Source organism: Homarus americanus, unplaced genomic scaffold (assembly GCF_018991925.1).
Source record: "Homarus americanus isolate GMGI-L3 unplaced genomic scaffold, GMGI_Hamer_2.0 scaffold31037, whole genome shotgun sequence".
NCBI classification, from domain to species: domain Eukaryota; kingdom Metazoa; phylum Arthropoda; class Malacostraca; order Decapoda; family Nephropidae; genus Homarus; species Homarus americanus.
The window spans coordinates 7,729,633-7,752,032 of NW_024722227.1; the positions used below are offsets into that span (position 1 = coordinate 7,729,633).

The 22,400-nt window shown below is 39.0% G+C and overlaps 1 protein-coding gene across 6 annotated transcripts in view; it reads right to left on the bottom strand.

Moving 5' to 3' along the window:
• Positions 1–282: 282 nt before the first annotated feature.
• LOC121862357 (mitochondrial ribonuclease P catalytic subunit-like) overlaps positions 283–22,400 on the bottom strand; it is a 58,288-nt gene continuing 36,170 nt past the window's right edge. For 5 of the 6 annotated variants that reach the window (XM_042360588.1, XM_042360593.1, XM_042360589.1 and 2 more), the window contains 5 exons: positions 21,804–21,980; positions 14,585–14,727; positions 8,233–8,301; positions 6,306–6,426; positions 283–879 (listed from right to left, as the gene is read on the bottom strand). In XM_042360588.1, coding sequence (XP_042216522.1) covers positions 475–879; positions 6,306–6,426; positions 8,233–8,301; positions 14,585–14,727; positions 21,804–21,980 — 915 coding nt within the window. In that variant the 3' untranslated portion in view covers positions 283–474. The remainder of the gene's footprint in view (positions 880–6,305; positions 6,427–8,232; positions 8,302–14,584; positions 14,728–21,803; positions 21,981–22,400) is intronic. The other variant, XM_042360592.1, reaches the window with a different exon arrangement.

A 22,400-nucleotide genomic window follows, 5' to 3' on the forward strand; every position in this document is an offset into this window, starting at 1 on the left:
TCTGAAATTTGACTCGAGTAAAAGTAATGGTAAAGTACTGTACTGAGAAACTTTTTTTTACTTTCAAGCAATTTATTTATTTAACAGATTTGAGTTTCGTAATGATGTGTCTTTACTCTGTTCTGCCGACTTCTCCTCATGTGGCCACTCACCACTTTACTTGCCCCCACAAGGCCTCATGAGTCCTGACTGCACAGCAGAGTCCATCACACCTACACTGGCTGTATAATTTTGAATTTTTCTTCCATAAAGTGAGGGACTGGTAGAAATAGGGTCTTTGCATAAGTGTGAATTTTTATAAAGCATGAGCCACCTGTACATATAGTCCAAGTACAATAAATGGGAGAAGGATACATATACCTTCCTACAAATTTTCATTATGTAATCTACAAAAACCTTTGTCTATACAGAACAATACATGTATTTTTTCAGTCTAGTATATACAGTACTATATCACCAGAAAGTATTTTTTTTTTATTCTTTATTATTAGTATTTAATATATCTGCCAGAGTGGATACATTAATTTTTTTTACATCAATCCTTCCTGTATTTTTTCTCCAAGGTCTGCTGTGTTTTCGTGTGAACTCCAAGTTTGTATCACTAGATGATATTCTCAATTCTGATGACCATTTACTTTCTTTCTGATCTAAGTTGGTCCTTCTAGACTTATTACCCTTATATTCAAAAGAAAGGTCTTCGAATTTATCATCATTAGAATTTTCAGGCTGAAAGTATTGCCTTTTTCTCTGTGGTAAAGTTGACTGTAGACATAGCCAAGTCCTGGGTACCTGGTAAGACTGATGAGGAGTCCCATCATCATAAGGTATGTGCCAGCCACCTTTTCCCTGCTGGGCGGTGGTGCTAAATGCTGCTGGATCCTGGAAAACACAAGAATAAAGATAATCAACACTTTACTCTTAAAGTTATCTACTAAACATTCACTACAGATATACAGTTGGTCCTCACATTAAGCGGTCCCGCATTCCGCGTTTCACCGTTACCGCGGTGCCTTGCCAGAACCTAACATTTTCACATTTCGCGGTCGCGAACGCCATTACGCGGAGAGTGTCCGGCGCGACGCTATTTTTAGATTTTCCCCACGCGCCACCCGCCTGCCCGCCTCTCCCTCCTCCTCCCTCCGCTTGGGCAAGCGGCGCGGTAAGGTTGCGCAGTGTGTCTTTGTTGCGTTATCACTGACGTCATATGACGTACAAGACCTGTGATTGGCCATGCATCCCTACCCTCCTCTGCTGCTAGCTGTAATTGGCTTAAAGTATTATGACGTGTCCACCCGGGGCAGGGAGGGAGGGAGGAGAGACGACGCTTGACCTAGCCGCGACAGTCTCATCCCTCAAGGCCACTCCGTGTTAACGCGCATCCATTGTTCCGTAAAATGGCTTCCGCCGGACCACCACCCCCAGAGAAAAACCTTTCCTTACCTGGACCCAGCGGCACTAAGCCAAAGAGGACACGACGTTCCTTAAGCTACGAGGTGAAGTACCAAATTATTCAAGATTTGGAGAAAGGAACACGGCAAGTTGATCTCGCGCGCCAGCATGGCGTCAACGAATCTACGATCCGGACTATAAAGAAGGATTCAGCCAAGATAAAGGAGCACATGAAGATCACAAAGTCTACAGGTGCTTCTATGATCAAGTATTTTCACAACCAGGTGCTTCTCAAGACAGAAAAATTACTTGTGAGGTACTTGGTGCGTCAGGCGCGACGGAACATGGCGGTCGACACGCGCTCTGTGAAGGACTACGCACGTGAACTGTACATGGCAGTGGCACGAAAGATGGGAATTACAGAGCCCAAACCCTTTAATGCTTCCTCTGGGTGGTTACAGAGGTTTAAGATCCGGAACAAGATCACCAATATAAACATTGGTGGTGAAGAAGCGAGTGCTGATCGTGCTGCGGCTCGGGAATTTCCTCCGTTTTTACGTGAGATTATGGAGGAAGGACAGTACAGTGACGACCAGGTGTTTAACATGGACGAATCTGGTCTTTTCTGGAGAAAACTACCTTCCAAGTCCTACATTGTGAAGAATGCCAGCAGGATTCGGGGCCGGAAAATGCAGAAGGAACGCATCACCGTCCTGTTTGCCACCAATGCCTCCGGTACCTGTAAGCTCAAGTTATCGGTGATCCACACAGCACGCAAGCCGCACGCCTACAAAACCATGGACATGACCAAGCTAAATGTCCACTGGCTGACAGCACGTAAGGCATGGATGTTCTCTACACTGTCCTTCTCCTGGTTTGATGACTGTTTTGTTCCCGATGTAAAGAAATTCTGTGAGCAACAGAATGTCCCATTTAATATTTTGTTGCTGCTGGACAACGCACCAGGACACTCGCCCCTACTGTTAGATCGTCACCCCAACGTAAAAGTGGTCTTCCTTCCTCCCAACACTACGTCTATATTACAGCCCATGGACCAGGAGTTGATTTGCAATGTGAAAGCTGCATTCTCAACAAAAAAATTCCAGCTCCTGAACGACTTCACCAACACCAGGGAAGAGTTGCGTGACCTGAGTGACACCACCACCGATAGCAAGAACGACGAAGATGAGGAACAACGGTTAGAATAGCAAAAAATACTCTTCAAACAATTCTGGAGAATATTTAACATCAAGAAAGCTGTGGACATCTTGGGTGATCATGGGATCAGCTGTCCTATTGCTACAATTCGTCACGCATGGAGACATGTGTTGCATGGAATACCAGGTGAGAGGAGAGTCAATCTGTGACTGGTGAGGGTTCAGAATGTTGCAGTAGCATTGGACCTTGCCAGAGAAGCTGCGCGAACTGTTACAGTTCAGGCTACTCCGAGACCACCAACGGCTTGACATCCTGGAGGTGATCAGAGATCCCTGAGCTGCCCGTGAGATGATGGAAGAAAGAACACGTCAGTGAAGAGGAGGAAGAAGGTGCGTCAGTCTCCGAAGAACACAGTTTAAGTCATAGTGATATTAAGTGTGCCATGGAGTTTGCAGAGAAAATTAAGTCCGTCCTTTCCCGCGACAATGACGATGACCGCTATGAAGTCTTCCATAACCGGCTGGTGCAGGCTATGGAGCCGTACATCACGGTGTATCATGACAACATCAACGCCAGCCGTCAGCAAAGCATAACAGATTTCTTCACCCGCAACCCACCACAGCCAGCCCAAGCCAGTGATAGTGACAGTGAAGTTGACTTTGAGGGATTTGTCAGGGAAGCCCTGACAACTGTAAGTGACAGTGATGATGATTCACCTAGTAATGGTGATTCACCTGAGGGCCAGTAATCTGCCCTCTGCCTCGGAACCAGCCTCCATCCCCGTATGCCGACCCATCTCTTCTACTACCGTAAGTGTTACACCAAATTTTTAGTTTTTTAACCTATTCTTTATTTTTCCTATGTTAACCTTTATCTTTCCTAACCTAACCTTTTCTATATTACTTGTTTTTTCATACCATCATAAAGTTAAGATTAAATTTTTACTACAACATAGTTGTGTGTCGTCAAAAAGTGGAGTTTGGGGATCGGCCTGGACTCCATTTCAATTAATCCCATATGTTATGTTGTTCACTTTCCGCGTTCCTCACTTTCCGCGGGACCCTCCGGGTTACATTAACCGCGTAATGTGAGGACCAACTGTAGTTATTTTGATAAAGTGTGCAAGTGGCTTAAAAAGATTTTCTATAATGTGGGCATGAAGTTTTGAGATTGGATAGTCAGGGATGAAGATATGTCCGTATGACAAGTGTGCCAAGATGAAAGTACAGTACTGAACTGCAACTGACAAAGTACATAATGGAGCAAGAATGCACATGTAAAAAATGACTATATGGTTATAAAGGTTGGACACTACTAATTTGGGACCCGATAGTCTGGCAGCTTCGATGGTTCGGGATGCATATAGTGAATGCTTAATCTTATGGGAAAAATTAGGATATGTCCCACAACTACTAAAAGTCAACAGTAATGCTATAAAAGTTGTGGAAAAATCATTACAATTATCACAACCAGTACTCAAAGGTAGTAGGTAGTAAGCAGCTACCAAACAGGGAGGTACTACTGCCTGGAAAGATATTGGAAGCATAATGTATTGTCTAATGGTAGACCCTGCTGCCATATGGCATCACAAAAATTGTGACCCAGTCCCAGGTTGCTGATCTGACTTTCTGCCTCATTTACACACAATTCAGGGTCTCAATTGTTTCTCTTACTTTGACAACATAACATTCTTCTCTTATAAAATGTCAGACTTGACTTAGCACAATATAACTTGTATTGCTGGATTCCTTGCAAGACAGCAATTAATTTGAGTACAGTATAAACATGTCATAGATCACACTAGACATAAATATTTTAGTAATTATGTAACTTAGTACCAGTACACTTGAAGACAAAATGAGCACAGTAATATGTTGCTCAAAATTATGGCTTTTTCACAGGGAAAAGTCTGTATAACTAACCCCAGTAGTCAGGATATTATGGCATTGAATGTTACAGAGTATTTCAAATAAATTCTTTGTTTAGTTCTGTACATATATGCGCATTCCCATATAGTGAATGGCCTAAAGCAAGGGTTCAGTGTACAGTAAACATGTGCCATAGCACTAACACTTGACATAAAGAGGTCCAGTAAACCTGGGCTAGATTTATGCTGATGTAAGTCACAAAGGTATAATGACCATCTACCTGTCGATAACGCGTAATAGTACATTTTATGCATTATTTTGCCTTTTTTAGCCTCGGCTTCGATGGTTCGGAATTTTCACTAATCCGGAACCAGGCTGGTCTCAAGCTTCCCAAACTAGTGAGGTCCAACCTGTATTGGAATGATACGAGTGAGAGGAGGTATAAAAAAAAAGTGGGTATAGTGGAAAAAATAACAATGTACAACTGGTCTGCACAGTTACTGTAACTCAATAATCTGTCTGGAATGATCAGTTTTTGTAACATTTGTAAACTTAAGACACTTTCACTCATATTTCCTACCCAAGAAAATAAATTTACTTTTCAACTCTTGCAAAACACTTTAGCCTACATTCCTTCATCAGAATGTTACTGATGAATTAGGGAACATAGTTTTGATTAAAAATGAAGTCATATAAGTCATGCGTTGAAAATTGAAAAATTAAGAATACAGTACAGTATAGTCTCGTTTTACGCGGTCAATTAAACCCATGGAGGTCCGTGTATAACGCGAAACGCGTAAACGAAATAACAGAACATATGGGATTAATTGAAATAGAGACTGGGCCGACTGCCAGACTACCCTTTTTCCAACATAATACGTACGTTGTAGTAAAAATAACATCTTAATTTTATGATGGTATGCACATACAATTAATATTTAAGAGATATATCAATAATATTAGGTGTTTTAACACTTACGTTAGTAGAAGAGATGGCTGGGCACACAGGGATGGGGGGTTGGTTCCGAGGCAGAGGGCAGATTATTGGCCCTCACCTGTATCACTATCCACCACAGAGGTTAGCAGGGCCTCCTTGTCAAACCCCTCAAAGTCCATATCCTCACTATCACTGACTTTGGCTGGCTGTGGCGGGTGAAGAACGCAGTAATGTTTTATTGACTGGGCAAGCAAGGTTAAATAGACCAATCACAGCTCGTGGCGGAGGGGATGCGTGGGTGGTAAGGATGCGTGACCCAATCACAGTCCGAAACGTCATCTGACGTCAGCGGTGACGTAAAAGTGACCTAGCGCGCAGCTTGTCCGTGCCGCTTCCCGCGTAAATTCAGGAATGTACCGCGTAACTAATAATTGGCACGTCTGGACAGGTGCTGCGTAAATGACCAACCGAGTAAGGAAAATCCGCATAAACCGAGACTATACTGTATAAAGAAAACAGTGTTCATAATGATACATAACACCCATTACTGCTGGAAACCCTGGTTTCAATATCAACGCCATACTTAAGAGGGCCCAGATGTGTCTTTTCCATTTTTCGTAAATTTTCATTGTTAAAACTAGCAAAAAATATGCTGTAAATTTAAGTATTCAACAACCAGGAAGTGATATTGTTGTCTCTGAACTGAAGGAGACGAGAAAAACCACTAATTTAGAGGTAAAAATGGATGGGAGCTTTTTGATGATGTAGAACGAGCTGTGGACATCAGCAGGGTGAATGGCCGACTGGCTCTGAAGGTGATGACAGTATGTGTTTAATGTTTATAAAATTATGTAGTAAGTCATCAAAATTTTATTATGAGTGACCATTACTCTGATTTTATCTCAGTACAAAATCAAAATGAAAAATAGCAGTGATTGGGTATATTTACTTACCAAAAGGTGAAATCCAATGTGTGTTTTGATGACCATTATTTGATGCAATCTCTGCCAGCGTCGGAAAGTCTCTCTTAGAGGTACCTGCTCCAGTCGGAACAGGTGATCCCGGAGCATGTCACTAAATGTATAATTTGGTGAGTACTGTATCTTTCATAAAAAAAAAAAAATCTAGATTTCTTTGCAAAACTATTGCGTCACTTAATAGGGTTGTTTGATTTAAATATAGATTTTTTTATCAATGATTTTTTTTTTTTAAACAGGATTAGCCCACACCCGGGCACAGGTCAATGACCCACATCGGGGTCTGGGGGGCGAAAATGTAATAACAATAACAAAAATAATTAGTTCAAACTAAATAAAAATTTTCATAAAAAATTAAAATTATAAAATAAATACCTGTAATAATAATAACACTGATGATGATAATAATAATAATAATAATAATAATAATAATAATAATAATAATAATAATAATAATAATAATAATAATACGTAATAATAATAATAAAGAACCACAGAGAAAAAAAAAAAAAAAAATCAATACATAGCGAGAAACAATATATGTGTGTGTTGTGTTGTCAAAGTAAGAGAAACAATTGAGACCCTGCAATTGTGTGTAAATGAGGCAGAAAGTCAGATGAGCAACCTGGGACTTGGTCACAATTTTTGTGATGCCATATGACAGAAGGGTCTACCATTAGACAACACATTATGCTTCCAATATCTTCCCAGGCAGTAGTACCTTCCTGTTTGGTAGCTGCCTACTACCTGGTTTTTATAAGATAAATGTAAAAGAAGTAAGTAAAAATTAAACAAAGTATATTAAGCCTTTATCACAGTGACCTCCATAATTAAACACAAGAAACCCTCACTTTTGTAATGTTCAATACTCAGTGATCTCACAACAAAAATTACAGCTACCAAACAGGGAGGTACTACTGCCTGGGAAAATATTGTTAGCACAAAAATTGTGACCAAGTCCCAGGTTGCTAATCTGACTTTCTGCCTCATTTACACACAATTGCAGGATCTCAATTGTTTCTCTTACTTTGACAACACAACATACATATATTTTCTCACTCTTGATTTTTTTTTCATTTTTGTATTTCTTTATGGTTCTTTATTATTATTATTATTATTACTATTACATATTCGCCCCCTAGGCCCCGATGTGGGTCAGTGACCTATGCCCAGGTGGGCTAATCCCCGTAAAAAAAAAAGAAAAAAGTTCAAGATAAGTAACTTGACTTTGCCTACCTTTCATGTATTATTGTACTGTACTTCTATTCTAAACATGTAGGGGTTGTAGTTAAGTATTAAATGCACTTATAATTTGTTTTAGGTTTACTTTAGAGTTGTAAATAGAAAAACAAAGCAAAACCAACTAATTGACAACACATTTGGATAAAACAAGACATTTAATACAGGGTATTTACTGTATAAAAATCAAATTCTAACGCCTCTTTGTCCTTGCTACATCACGCATTGCAAACAGTAAGTTATGATTTAATTAATCATCTTCATAACCATGACCAGTGTCTGCAGTCAAAGACTTAAAAAGAAACAAGTTTTACTGCTTTTTCTGTACCAAGGCAGTTTCTTAGTTTCCAATGAACAGGTTCATGGGAGTACGAGACAGGGAACAGTTCTCATTCAACAAAGGAAAAAATCTGATTTAAATTTCTAAAAAAATTATTGAAATAATTTTTTTTAATTCAAATAAATCCTTTTTTTTAAATAAAAAATCAACAACCCTGATAGTTAATCATATTCAGAGTAATGTTTATTCATACAATTTGTTACTAGTGTGTGAATATGACAGTACAGTACTGTACAGGTATAGTTAGAGATGAGTTGATCAGAGCTAAAGACCATATTTTTATCTTTTTTCAGGTATTTTAAGCCAAAAAATTATGTAAAATACCTTGTTATGAAATTAGTTCCAAATCCAGACTGAAGAGCTGCATAAATGAAGAATCCATCATCTCTTGTCCTGGAAGTAAAATCCCATCCATACAGTTCCTCTTCACTAATCCACATAAAGAAGAGCTCTCAGTGGATAAACAATTCATAAATATGATGGTGGGGATACAGCTAAGAATATTTTAATGCTACAAGTACTGTACAGGGTGTCCAGGTTTCGAACGGGTTCAGTTCCTGAAGATGTCCATAATTCGGAAATGTATGTACAGTAAGTCAGAACACATACCCTATGTGCACTATATCATTGTCAAAGTCCTTTTATACATCTCAAATCACTTAATTTAAGAGAAAAGAAGAAATTGAATGACAAAATACAGGAACAAAATGTAAAAATTAAAGTTAAACACTTACATTAAAGCATGGGGCTGGTGTGCATGTAGAAATGGGCATTTGTAAGAGTGACAGAGGCTTTATTGGGTCAAAGCTGAAGTTGGTGATGATGATGTAGAAGGAACTGGTTCTAGAGTTGCTGGGAGAAGCTGCAGATGTTGATGGGACTGGTTCTGTAGATGTTGCAGAGGTTGATGGGACTGGTTCTGTAGATGTTGCAGAGGTTGATGGGACTGGTTCTGTAGATGTTGCAGAGGTTGATGGGACTGGTTCTGTAGATGTTGCAGAGGTTGATGGGACTGGTTCTGTAGATGATGCAGAGGTTGATGGGACTGGTTCTGTAGATGTTGCAGAGGTTGATGGGACTGGTTCTGTAGATGCTGCAGAGGTTGATGGGACTGGTTCTGTAGATGTTGCAGAGGTTGATGGGACTGGTTCTGTAGATGTTGCAGAGGTTGATGGGACTGGTTCTGTAGATGTTGCAGAGGTTGATGGGACTGGTTCTGTAGATGCTGAAACTTTCTTCCTTTCATCATAAATCTTAGTAGCATCATAGACATTCACTAATACCTCTATGAACCTTGGGGAATCTTGCTGTGTTGTGATCTTGCTGTTTAAATTTAAACAATCCTTCTTCAATATGCCTGAAACCTTCTGCCGTTTCTTTTGTAATGAATCGCATTGGTTCTGGAGTTTCAGTTTCCTCTACATCCTCTGACAAAATTTGCTTCTCCAGTTCAATCAGGACCTCATTGCTTAATTCTTCAGCATGAGACTCAAGCAACTCTGTGACATCATCCTCATGAATATCAAGCTGGAGTTGGTTCCCAAGGTCTACCACTGTCTCTGTCCCTTCCCCAACATCATTTTCAATGCCCCTGAAATCATGGACAAACTGTGGGCAGAGTTTTTCCAAACACCATTCATGTTGGTTTCTTTTATCTCAGCCCATGAATCTGCAATGTTTTTCACAGCATCCAAAATGTTGTAGGACTTTCAAAATTCCTTTAAAGTCCTACCATCTTTTCGTTCTGTTGTCCTGATAGCTTGAGCAAATGTCCTTCTCTGGTAATATGCTTTAAATGAAGCAATAACTCACTGGTCCATCAGTTGTAAAACAGATGTTGTGTTTGGAGGTAGGTACACAACCTTAATGTTTGGATGAACATCATTTAAAATTGCAGGATGGCCAGGTGCATTGTCAAGAACCAAGAGAATTTAAAAAAGCATTGACTTTGAAATACAATATTGCTCCACTTCATGCATAAAATGATTAAGGTACCAGTCTTCAAAAAGGGACAATGTCACCCGAGCCTTCTTATTAGCTTTCCAGATAATTAGAAGTGATGTCTTGAAAACACCCTTCAAAGCTCTAGGATTTTCTGACTGGTAGTCAAGCAAAGGTTTCAGTTTGTAGTCCCCAGCAGCATTGTCCCCCAACAGTAAGGTCAGCCTCTCCTTGGCAGTTTTATGCCCTGGTGCTGCTTTTTTTGTTTTTGTTTTTCATGTTTTGAAAGCTACGTGCATTCAGGCATCCTTTCCTAAAATAAACCAGTCTCATCAATATTAAAAACAGGCTCAGCACAATAACTTCCTTCTTCAATTACTTTAGCTAAAGCGGCAGGAAATTCACTCGCTGTAACTACATCTGCACTAGCTGCTTCACCTTGCAAATACTATGTAAGTTTGCCCTTGCCTTGAACTGGTTAAACCAGCCCCTATTGGCAACAAATCTATCCCATCACTTTCACCACCATGTTTAGCCTCCAAGTCAGTGTGCAAGCTTGTCGCTTTTTCCTGAATCAAGGTCAAACTTAGAGGCAGACACCATTGATTTTGATCTTCCACCCACATCACTAACAATCTTTCCATTTCAATTAACAATTGACTTCTTTGTTTAGTTATCACAGTTGAGTACAATGGTGTACATCCTTTAACATGTTCAAGAATTTTCGCTTTGTCTTTCAAAATTGTTACAATCATGGACAGACTGAAGCCCAACGCTATACCAATGATGAAGGTGTTTTGCCTTTTTCAGAATGTTTAATTACATCAACTTTCACTTCCATTGTGATTGTTTTCCTTTTCTTGGATGCACTACTATCACTTGCATCAGGTTTATGTTTGGGAGCCATGATGAGAGCCGAAAAAGAGAGTTAATAAGCAAAAAAACAACAGTTTGCACTTGATCACACAGGTTACTGCAGTGAGGGTAAAGTGTACTGACACTCCCTCAAGGTGCTTGGCTGGGCGCAACACATCAATCCACATGCGCCACACAAACTAGTTCTTGTATGTTAATACTATGTACCAGTTGTACGTATGTCAAATTCTTAAAATGATTGACTTTATGGGACTTCGTTCATATCGTCGGGTGTTCGTAAGTCTGACGTTTGTAAGTCAGGGACCCCCTGTACATTGCTTTACTGGACTGACTAATGCATAAGATGATTGGAACAGCAGAAATTCCATTACAATCAAACCTCCCAAATCCAAACATTCAGAATCCAAAGGTATCCAAAATTTTAATGGAAAAACCCCATTTTATTGGTAAGCTTGGGATGCGCGTGAACAAACATATGAATGTGGTCTTTGTTCCAATTCAAACAGATACCGTCGCCTGAAACGCATGTATTCGTTTCCAAATTCATATTCATTTTGATATAATAAGAAATAAGATTCTAATTATGACAGCTCTTAAGCAACCAAGTACTGACTGTAGTGCTGCAAAAGGAAGCATGTTATGCTTACAATTCAGTATTACAGAAAGTGGAAATATTGAAAAAAATGGCTGTTTTTTTCTAAAAACCAGTTTTTGTGATATAGTCCAGAATGCGATGCCTAGCTTATACCTAGGTATGTTAATGCCTAGCAATAACTCGCCAGGCCACATACAGGCAATTAAAACATCTAATAATTACTTATGTGTTTCTCTTCACTTCCTTCAAGAGGAATATGGTGTTGGAAATACAACAATATACAGTATGATATCAAAAGACAATGAAAGAAAGAAAATTATTTTTATACTGAGAGGGAAACCAATAAGGAAATTGAAAAACAAAAATCACTTCATAAAGGAAAGTGTGAGGACTTAAGAGTAATATATGTTTGTTTCAGCAACGGCCTGCCCATATCTGATCCTCTGTCATGTGAGAAAGCAAAACAATTCCACAAATAAATTAACCTAAGTGAACCATATTCCTTTTCTACCAAGTAGACAAATTCAGAAAATGCTATGGGATACAACACTTGAAAACTGGTGGAGAAAAACTATCTGCCAATCAAGATGTCACAGATGCATCCCCTAAGTGTTTGCAAAGCTGGTAGAAGAGCATGTTTTAACTCCAGAGCAGATTTACAATGTTAGTGAGGCAGGACTTTTTGGCATTCTGTCCCAAAAGACAGTGCTTGTGTGTATCCTGCACACACAAGTGCAAGTTATTGGCTGTTGGTAAGAGTGCCCATCCTCATACCCTTAAAGGAGTGAATAACTTACCTGTGGTCTATATAAGTAATAAGAAGACTTGGATCATGGGACAGCTAACCACTGACTGTTTTTTCAAAAGCCTTGCTGTGGAGGCTCATGAAAATTGTTGATGAGTTGGACTTCCAGAGGATTGCTCTTCACACCCTAGTGGTGATGTCCTGGTTTCTAAGGACATTTTTGCATTATTTCTTCCTACTAATTTCACTTCCATTATCCAGCCCATGGATCAAGGAATTATTTGCATGCGTGTGTGTGTATGGGTGGTGTTGGTGTGTGTAGCACAGTGTGGTCGAGTAGGCCGAGTGTTGTTGGCAGAAGAGAACCTTTTTGGGGTGTGAGGGGGTAAGGGTCGCCCAGTCAGTTCCCCTCCCCCTAGTCACTCAAGCGTGGCTAATTGTGATAGGGAGATGAATTTGATACTAAAATGATCCTTAATAAATTCTCTACGAGAAGTTTCCACTAGGATATCCATAAACGAAATATTTCTATATGATATAGTGATGGGAATTGCATTCTTTTATATATAAAAAAGTAAGAAATGTTGATACTGGAGTCAGTAAAATCAGATCTAATTTTGCTAGACACACCACTTTTTATCAAAATAATCCCGAATACTTTATCTATACGTTTGGTTAAATAAATATATTTAGAAAGCAAAAGCTCTATATGATACGGGCGTGAAGAGAGCTGTGTTACAGCTTGTAGGAGCTGTAGTTATTTACGCAAACACCACTGTACAATATTGTTCATACTGTAAACATAATACTGTAATGTATACTACTGTACTACTACAGGTTGTACCTCTCTAGTCCGGCAACCTCGGGACCTGACCGGTGCCGGACCATGGAAATTGCCGGACCATGGAAATTGCCGGACCATGGAAATTCACCCTTTTCCTGGATAGATAGTGACTTGTGCATATGCTTGGAAGCACTAGCACCACTTTCTCTATATCATGGTCTCTTTGAAGACGTATTGAAGGGTTAAATGTCGTACAGTAGCTTCTCAAATTTCGCGATTTTTTCATTCTTAACGTATTTTATTGGAACACAAAAAAAATAAATAAAAATTTTGAAGGCGGAAACTTGAATTTCAACGGGTTTGAACGGCCCGCCAATGTGCAGACGACGTGCATAATCGTGTAAACAGCGTCATTTCTCTTATGTACAAAAGATTCATTATTGTTTATTACTGAATGTCTTTTTTATTGAATTAATGTTTATGTGTGCAAAATGAGCAATACAATTCATTAATAATACGTAGAATATTAAAACACACGAGGAAATGACACAGCATTGTTTTCGTTGATTACAAAACCAGTGACTGACTGGTTCTACATATAAAACTGAAGAAAATAAGACCTTGGTTGTAGCTGTAGTAAAATTAATATGGTTGTTTTAAGTAATGTTATTTAATGTTAATAAATGGAGCAACAGAAGTAGCTAACGATAATGGTAAAGAAAAAAGAGAGATCACGTATGTAAGTGCGCACACGTGAAAACATATCGTCATTACTTTACATAAGAATATGAAAGGAACACTTCCTTACTGTTCATATATAATTTAATTAATGTTTCTGAATTTGTTTTTATTGAATTAATGTTTAAGTGTGCAAAATTAACAATACAATTTACTAATAATGAGGAAACGAGACGTCTGCCGGCATTGTTTATGTTAAGGCTTACAAAACCAGTGACTGATTGGTTCTACATATAAAACTGAAAAAAATAAGACTCTGATTGTAGCTGTAGTAAAATTAATGTAAAAAAAATAATATGGTTGTTTGAAGTGCCTGTAATGTTATTTAATGTTAATAAATGGAACAATATAAGTAGCTAACCATTAATGATAAAAAAAAAGTGAGACTGCGCGTATGTAAGTGCGCACATGTGAAAACATATCGTCATTACTCTACATAAGAATATGAAAGCAACACTTATTTATTGCTCATATATATTGAAGGGTTAAATGTTGTACTCTGTATAGACAAGCAGAGAGAGAGAGAGAGAGCAGCCGAACTGCCGGATGTAAACAAACCTTAATTTCCCGCGGCTTTTTTTTTTTTTTAAGGGGATTAGCCCACCCGGGCATAGGTCACTGACACACATTGGGGCCTGAGGGGCAAAAATTTAATACTCCTGTAATAATAATAATAATAATTCAGATAAAAAAAAAAGGCTGCCTATCTACCTATTGGACAAACTAAAATCATTCCGGACCACGGGAGTTTCCGGACCACAGAATGCCGGACTAGAGAGGTACAACCTGTACTATCGTGGACAAAAGTTTGCTCCCTCCCAAAATGAAGCAGTATTGACCTCAAATGAGATAAAACAGCACACCCACACCAGATGAGTCAGGGTAAGTCAGTTCGGAGACTCATTCCCTTGATTGTTTCACCATAGGGAGCGAACTTTTGTCCACGATAGTACAATAAATATTTCTTTTAAAACAAATAAGCATCCCCAAAACTCACATATTATTAAGGGTATACAAGCTCACAGCTTGCTGGTTTCTAAATAAATTCTGAGGTGACCAGCTCTTCATGTGCTCTCGTCCAATCACTAACACACGGCCATTAGGGTTTCTCCGGCAAACTTGCTTTACAACATCTCTCAGCTGCGAAAATATCAAAGGATTGATCTCAGGTCTGGAAATAGGCTACTTGAGGAAAATGAGTTCTCCCGGGCATCAGTCTAGGACTCAAGAGACTTGTCACTAGTGGCTGTGACTTGCCTAAATGATAAGCAAATCTTCACTATTGAACTTTTAACCATGCTTAGTGGTACTATATTTGGAAATATATAGGTTTTTCCAACATGTATAGAAAAAGCAGAAGGTCAGATGAGTGTGATGTTATAGAAACCATTGTACACCTTGTCTTTCTTCTTGAGGGCTATACTGCTCTTCCAGCTCCATCCCCTATTCATTTATGAGAAACTTCCTCATCAACCCAAAGGAGAAGGGAAGGCTTCTAAACTGCCTGGTTCTGGGCTTGGACATAAAATGGAACATCAGGATTAATGACCATGGATCAACAAAACAAATTAAGTTTTCCCAGTTCAAAGTCAGCTCATAAGTTATATCCATATTGGAGCTTTAGCAAACTATCATCAATACTTGTACTTATCTCCAAAGTATATAGAGTGAACAGTGGAACTACCTATCAATGGAAGGCATTGCTTGGAATGAATGAGGATTGAAGCCTGTTAGACCAGTACGGCCAACTTGGAAGAAAGATACACCGCACAATAGCTTCAGTGATGTCACCTGCTCATCTGATCTCTTACCACAACTATCCAAGGGGGGAGAAGCCTCTGCATCCAAACACCCTTTTTATATGGCTTAGTTGCCATAGGGGAAACCTACTGATTATTTAGATTAGTCCATGCCTCTATTGTCAGGCCTTCTGGGTCCTAGACTGGCAGCTTAGTGAGTACATTATACTTGAGCCACTTAGTGAAGGGCAGTTGGTTATAAAGGTTTTTATTCTATTGTAATTTTTCCACATTATTCCTAAATTTTCATACAGTAATTTAAATGTCTTAATACATCAAATTTAAATTACAGGATATGGCTGATTAAAAAGTAAAAATACAAATCTACAGTATGTTAATCACTGACTGGTTATCACGGTCCCCTTTTGTTTTCATAACAAAATAAATTTTAACATATTAGTAGACTGGAAAATACATGTGAATCATAGTTAAAAGCGTAAAAAGGTAAAAACTAGGGCTAACATATCTTCCAATTATAATAATATAGTATTACATGACTAATAATATTATGTCTTACATCAGGCATGGGCATTGTGGGCAACCTTTCCTCAGCCATGGACTGCATTACGATTAAGGTATTTTTCTGCAAGCCAACAAAAAATTTATATCCTACCTAACCCAAAAGTAATATTATATTAGCACAGACAGTGAAACAGTATATCGTCACGTCCACCTTAAAATATTTTCAGTTTACAATCACAATCTTTTTCCCATTTATAAAACAAATCCATCAAAATAATTTTTTAAGTAAAATGTTAAGATGAGTGAAGCAGTCTGTGGATATGTTGATTTTTCCTACAGTTACAGCATTTTTCTTACTATAAGATACACCCACCAGAATAATGTCAATGTTAATCTTGGCAGATGAGAAACTACAATGAAACAACCTATAGGCACATCTATTTAACACAAGTTGTCACGCGCTTGTCTCTGAAGCCAGACACAAATATATGTGCCGTGTTGACCGGGGTGTCAAGGTCAAACTGTTGTGGATCCCCTCTCACATAGGCCTCATAAACATGACAGAGTTGATGCCCTCGCCAAACTCGTGTCTAACAAAGACACTGTTGAATACAATTTGGGTCTGTCAAAAAGAACCCTTAAAACTGTAATTGGGAAAGAACTTATTGATGAATTTGACGCAAGTAGACAAGTGCAAACAGGCACTAGTCGATCCATAGTTTACCATGATGAGATGTATCAAGTGAAACATGTATATGGAGCTAGAAACAAGATCACTAGATTACAAGATGTTGTAACTGCTAGTATGTTCCTCAAGCAGATGTAAACAAGACTAAATGTAAAGTGTGTGGCCAGACATATGGCCACACACTTGAACACTACGTCCTCGACTGTGTGAAGATAGAACCTTTTAGGGACAGGTCCAAGCACACTGTGTGTGGTATGGCACAACACTTCATCTCTAATGGTAAGATAGCAGACATTTTAAGAATGTATCCACTTTTTTGCACTTAGTATCTATATCAGTTCTCATGTATAGAACCAAATACACAATATGCTTGAATACTTCTTACGCAAATGTCAATAACAAAGTGTGCGGCCAGATATACTGCCTCACATGCATTTGTGAATAAGTTACCCTTTATGTATAGAATTAAACAAATAATGTACAGTAATTGAAATACTGTGTAACATTCAATGCCATAATATCCTGACCACGGGGGTTAATTGTTATGACCTGTTGTAAACTCTACTCTGTAATCCTGTAATCCTTTAGCGCTACCGCTCACAGGATGAGTGTGGGGTGCACAATAAAGAAGCCGCTGTTAGTGGCAAAATCAAAATCAAATATGTATTTAACAATATTACTGCTACTACTACTTTGCTGTCACTCGGAATCGAGTATAGCGATCATCCAGCTATGATACAATTATATGAATTATTAAGGATGTCACCTATGTAGGTGAGTTCTGGGTGACTAAAGAGGTCGATACAGGACCGGCAGGGTTGATCACGGATGTTGCACATGGGGGGATTACATCCAATGCGGGAGGGGCAGCAGCAGCGTCTTTCCGGCATTGGTGCTTGTCTGCCTCAGTATGCAGTCGGGCTAACTAGAGGGTATTGACACCTTCTTGTGTGGTGCTCCTCCAAGCTTTACGGTGTGGAGTAGTCGTCTCCCAGGTGAGGGGGTCGATTTGGCACTTTTTCAGGTTTGTCTTAAGACTATCCTTATACCTTTTCAGTTGCCTGCTAGTATTACGTTTACTATTTGTTCATTGACTGTGAAGTACAGTAAGTCCTCACTTAACGTCGTGGTTCCGTTCCGGAAAACCGGGACATTAACGGAAACAACGTTAATGGAATCAATTTTACCCATAAGAAATAGATAAAATATGGGAGTTACATTCCCCAGCCTCCCTATATCCCATAAAATACATTACATATACAGCTACTCCTCGACTTACGACATACTCGACCTACGACCACCCGCACTTATGACCTGCCTCAGTCGGTACGACCACCCGCACATACGACTGCTGCAGTCGGTGGCCTGGGTCACCTCACGGCTACAGCACCCACGCCGCAGAGCGCTTAGTTGGTGTTTGGCTGTCGTTGTTTCCTCAAATGATCGCGCTGTGTACCGACATTATTTTTGTATCTAATTCACTTTAAAATGACTGGCAAGCGTAGAAGTGAGAGTGCTGGTGGTGCTCAGAAGAAAAGGAGACAGTCAATTACTTTTGAGCCAAAAATGAAGATAATAATGCAGTATGAAAATGGAAAAACTGTAGCAACCATTTCACGTGACCTAGGCTTCTCGCATTCGACCATACCTACTATTTTGAAGCACAAGGAACGTATTCGTGAGGTAGTGAAAGGATCAGCACCTATAAAGGGAACTATAATAACGAAGAAAAGACAAGGTCCTATTCATGAGATGGAAAAATTACTTTTGATAAAGATGGAAGACCAGATACAAAAGCGTGTACCCTTAAGCCTTCTAACCCTACAGGCTAAGGCAAGAAGCCTTTTCGAAAGCCCGAAGGAGCAGGCAGGAGATGAGTGCGACTAAACCTTCACAGCAAGTCATGGGTGGTTCCAAAGATTTAAGAACCGCTACAGTTTACATAGTGTAAAGGTGAGTGGAGAGGCAGCTAATGCTGATGTTGGTGCTGCCGAAGCTTTAAAGGAGGAGCTAGATCGTGTCATCGTGGAGGGAAATTATTTGCCTGAGCAAATATTCAATGTGGATGAAACTGGAATATTATGGAAGCGCATGCCTGAACGGACATACATCCACAAAGAGGAGAAAAGCATGCTGGGATTCAAGGCCCGAATTACGTTTCTGTTGGGGGCGAATGTAGCTGGTTTCAAGATAAAGCCCTTCATGATCTATCATTCAGAGAACCCAAGGGCTTTTAAACATGTCAGCAAGCACTCACTGCTAGTGTTTTATCGAAGTTACAAGAAAGCATGGATGACCCTAGTACTATTTGAGGATTGGTTCATGGCTTGTTTCATTCCACGAGCCAAGGAGTATTGTCTGCAACAAGGGATTGCATTTAAGATTTTGTTAATTTTGGATAATGCTCCGGGACGGACACCCACCACGCCTGGACGACATGCACCCTGATGTTAAGGTAGTATACATTCCACCTAACACTACCTCTATCATCCAACCCATGGATCAAGGTACTATTGCAGCTCTTAAAGCGAATTACTTACATACGACCTTCACTCAGGCTGTTGCTGCTACTGAAGGTGAGAAAATGCTCAGAGAGTTTTGGAAGGAGTACAAAATTTTGAAATGTATAAAGAACTTAGTGCAGCATGGGATCAGGTTACACAACAGTGCATAAATGGAATATGGAAGAAAGTCCTGAAAAGATATGTGAACAATTTCAGAGGATTTAATGAAAATGAAGTAATTTCTGAGATTAGTAACAAGATAGTGGAGTTGGGTAAACAGCTTGAGTTAGAAATTGATAATGAAGATGTTGAGCAGTTGGTTGAAAGTGTAGCAGAAGAGCTAAGTAACAAGGATCTTATCGAACTGGAAGCACAGAAAAATGCAGAGGAAGAAGAGAGTCTAAATGTAGAAGAAGAACCTGGACCCCAAAAAAAATTTCAGTGAAACAAATGGCAGAGGCATTTGCTACAATTAATTAAATGATGCAAGTGTTTGACAGAATGGATCAAAATGTTGAGTGTTTTGCCAAAGTTGACAGAATGGTCCAAGATGCACTTGCTTGCTACAGGGATATTTATAATGAAAAGAAAAAGCAAGCTGTGCAGTCTAAATTGGACATCTATTTTAAGAAGTCCCCCAGTGCTGTCTCCTCACGCCCCACCAGTGCTGCCTCTTCACTCCCTAAAGATGATCCAATACCTTCAACCAGCAAGTTTCCCCTGTACATAAACCTGTCTGAAGGAAGCAACGTTGATGACCCACCCAGCCCTGTCTCCTCTTCTGCTTCATCCAATTAATATAGTCTCCATGTATACCTGTAAATAGAAAATTATGGGGGCCCCATGTGCATTCACCTGACTACTTTAAAGGTAAGTGCACAGTAACACTGTATCCATTCTTCATTATTGATTACTTTTACTGTACTGTATTTCATTTTAGATTTTATATGTATTATTTTTTGGCATTTTTGACTTACGACCTGGATTTGGGTCCCTAACCCCATCGTAAGTCAGGGAGGAGCTGTACATAAATTCAATGGAATTTTTATAGAAAAATATATATTATACATCTAAAAAGATAAATAAACTAAATCAATTTGTATTGTACTCACTGATGGGTGGTTTAAAACCCCCATTTTCGTAGCCAGGCTAATGGTCTTAAGTTGCTTCTTCACAACACTAGCATCATTAACTCTTAATGGGCGCTTGGAAGCCATTTCGAATGGCTACAGTACAGTATTTAGAGCAAAAACACTTAAACACACACGTACGCTGTGGCAGCCTATTCAAAGAACAGGGACGCTGTAACGCTCTACGAGAGAGCATAGCGCGCCAAGATGAGAGAGGGTGATGCGCCGCACAAAGTAGTCCATGACGACGTTATAACGAATTGGCGGGACGTTGTCGGAATCATAGGTATCTAAAGAGCAGTGACGTTATAACGAAACAACGTTGCAGGGGGGCAACGTTAAACGAGGACTTACTGTAGCTGCTTTGGCAGTCTACTGTAGTCCATGCTGGTAACATGGCCAGTCCAACATAGTTGTCCATGGTTAATGTTAGCCTCAATGTTCCTACAGCTGGTGTCAGCAAGAATGCTGGCATTTGTTCTCGTCTTCCCAGTGAACTCGGAGGACGGAACATAGACTATGCTGGTGAAAGTTTTCAAGTGCCTTGAGGTGCCTCCTGTATGAAACCCATGTCTCACTGCCATATAGCAGGGTGGGGAGGACCACTGCTTGATATACAGTGGTCCCTCGGTTAACGAACACAATTCGTTCCACAGTCGTTCGTTAACCGAAAATTTCGTTAGCCGAATCCATTGTTTCAATGGGATATTGGGTAATTGGCTCCAACTCACAGAAAAGGTACACGTACAATACATACAAAGTACTTTATACCAGTAATAGAATTAACAAAACATTAAATATAAACTAAATACAGTACTGTACTGTATAGTATACTGTACAATAACAAATAAAAACAATACAATACTGTATTTTAACTTACTTTGAGGTGTGTATGTCGTATTCTTGGCAGCTTTGTTTGCATATCAAACAGCTGATTGTAGAGGCAGTCGATGATGACATGCCATATTCTTTAGAGTGCATTGGCTCTCATGCCTTCTTCATGTTTCATAATAATTTCTGCACTGTATATTATCAATATGTTAACTAAATTTCAGAATGATCAATAATTTTAATGTAAAAATTCAAAAATATTCAAGAGACCAACAAACTCGATGTTCACTCTACTGTAAACAAAGTTAAACTGAGAAGCGTTGGTGGGTGATTTGATCAGCTGATGGGCGCACAAAAACTGTTCCCTGTACTGTATATATTATCAATATGTTAACTAAATTTTAGAATGACTAATAATTTTAATATAAAAAATGCAAAAATATAAAAGAGCACAAATTTCTTGATATTTACTCCACTGGAAACTGAATTGGCGGACTAGCTGATCAGCTGATGCACACAACAAAGTGTGTTTCTCCTTAGGCTTTTGTTAATCAAAGTTTTGTTTGTTAATTGAGCTGAAAATCCTTATGGGAGCTAATTTGTTAACCGAAATTTTGTTAATCGAATCGTTCGTTAACCGAGGGACCACTGTATATTTATTTTACTGTAATTTTATGTTAATATACCTGGAATGCTAATGTAAAATTATTCAAGGAAAAACTTACATCAATACTGTACAGTACAGTACTATGATTTGCAAATTTAAAAGAAAAAGAAAAAATTATAAAACTTTATTCCTTACCAATTGCAGACGGACTCTTGGTGGTTTATTACCACAAGCATAGGCCACATTTAGGCCATCCACTACAGTTGTGAAAGGTCTCTGCTCTTCTACAAAATCCCGAAAATCAGCCCATTCCTTGGGACTACTTGAAATAAAAATATCTGACCTATGGAGTACTCGAGGAACAAATTCTTCCTGTTTCAAAAGAGAAAAAAATGAATTATAAGGCAATAGAAAATTTATAAGTCATACTTCAAAACTCTTAAAAGAAATAACATGGTTGACATACTGTACCTCACTGAAATACATGATGGAACCAATGATCTTAAGATACAATTATGAATAATTATCATCCTTGCAATACTGTGCTGTCTGTAATTATGGCTCACACATTTCAGATTTCAAATATCAGGTCTATTTCCATTTTATTCACAGATAAAAGGCATAATTTCACTCTTCACACTAGAGTCCTACCATGAACCTGCTACAACGTTTGTATATAAGTCTAAAAAATATCCTTTGGCACCCCACCTTTTTTTCTGATCCTAATAAATTTCAAGGGATTTTGTTTAACCAATTGTGAAGAACAAAACTCATCACCCAGACTTACCCTCC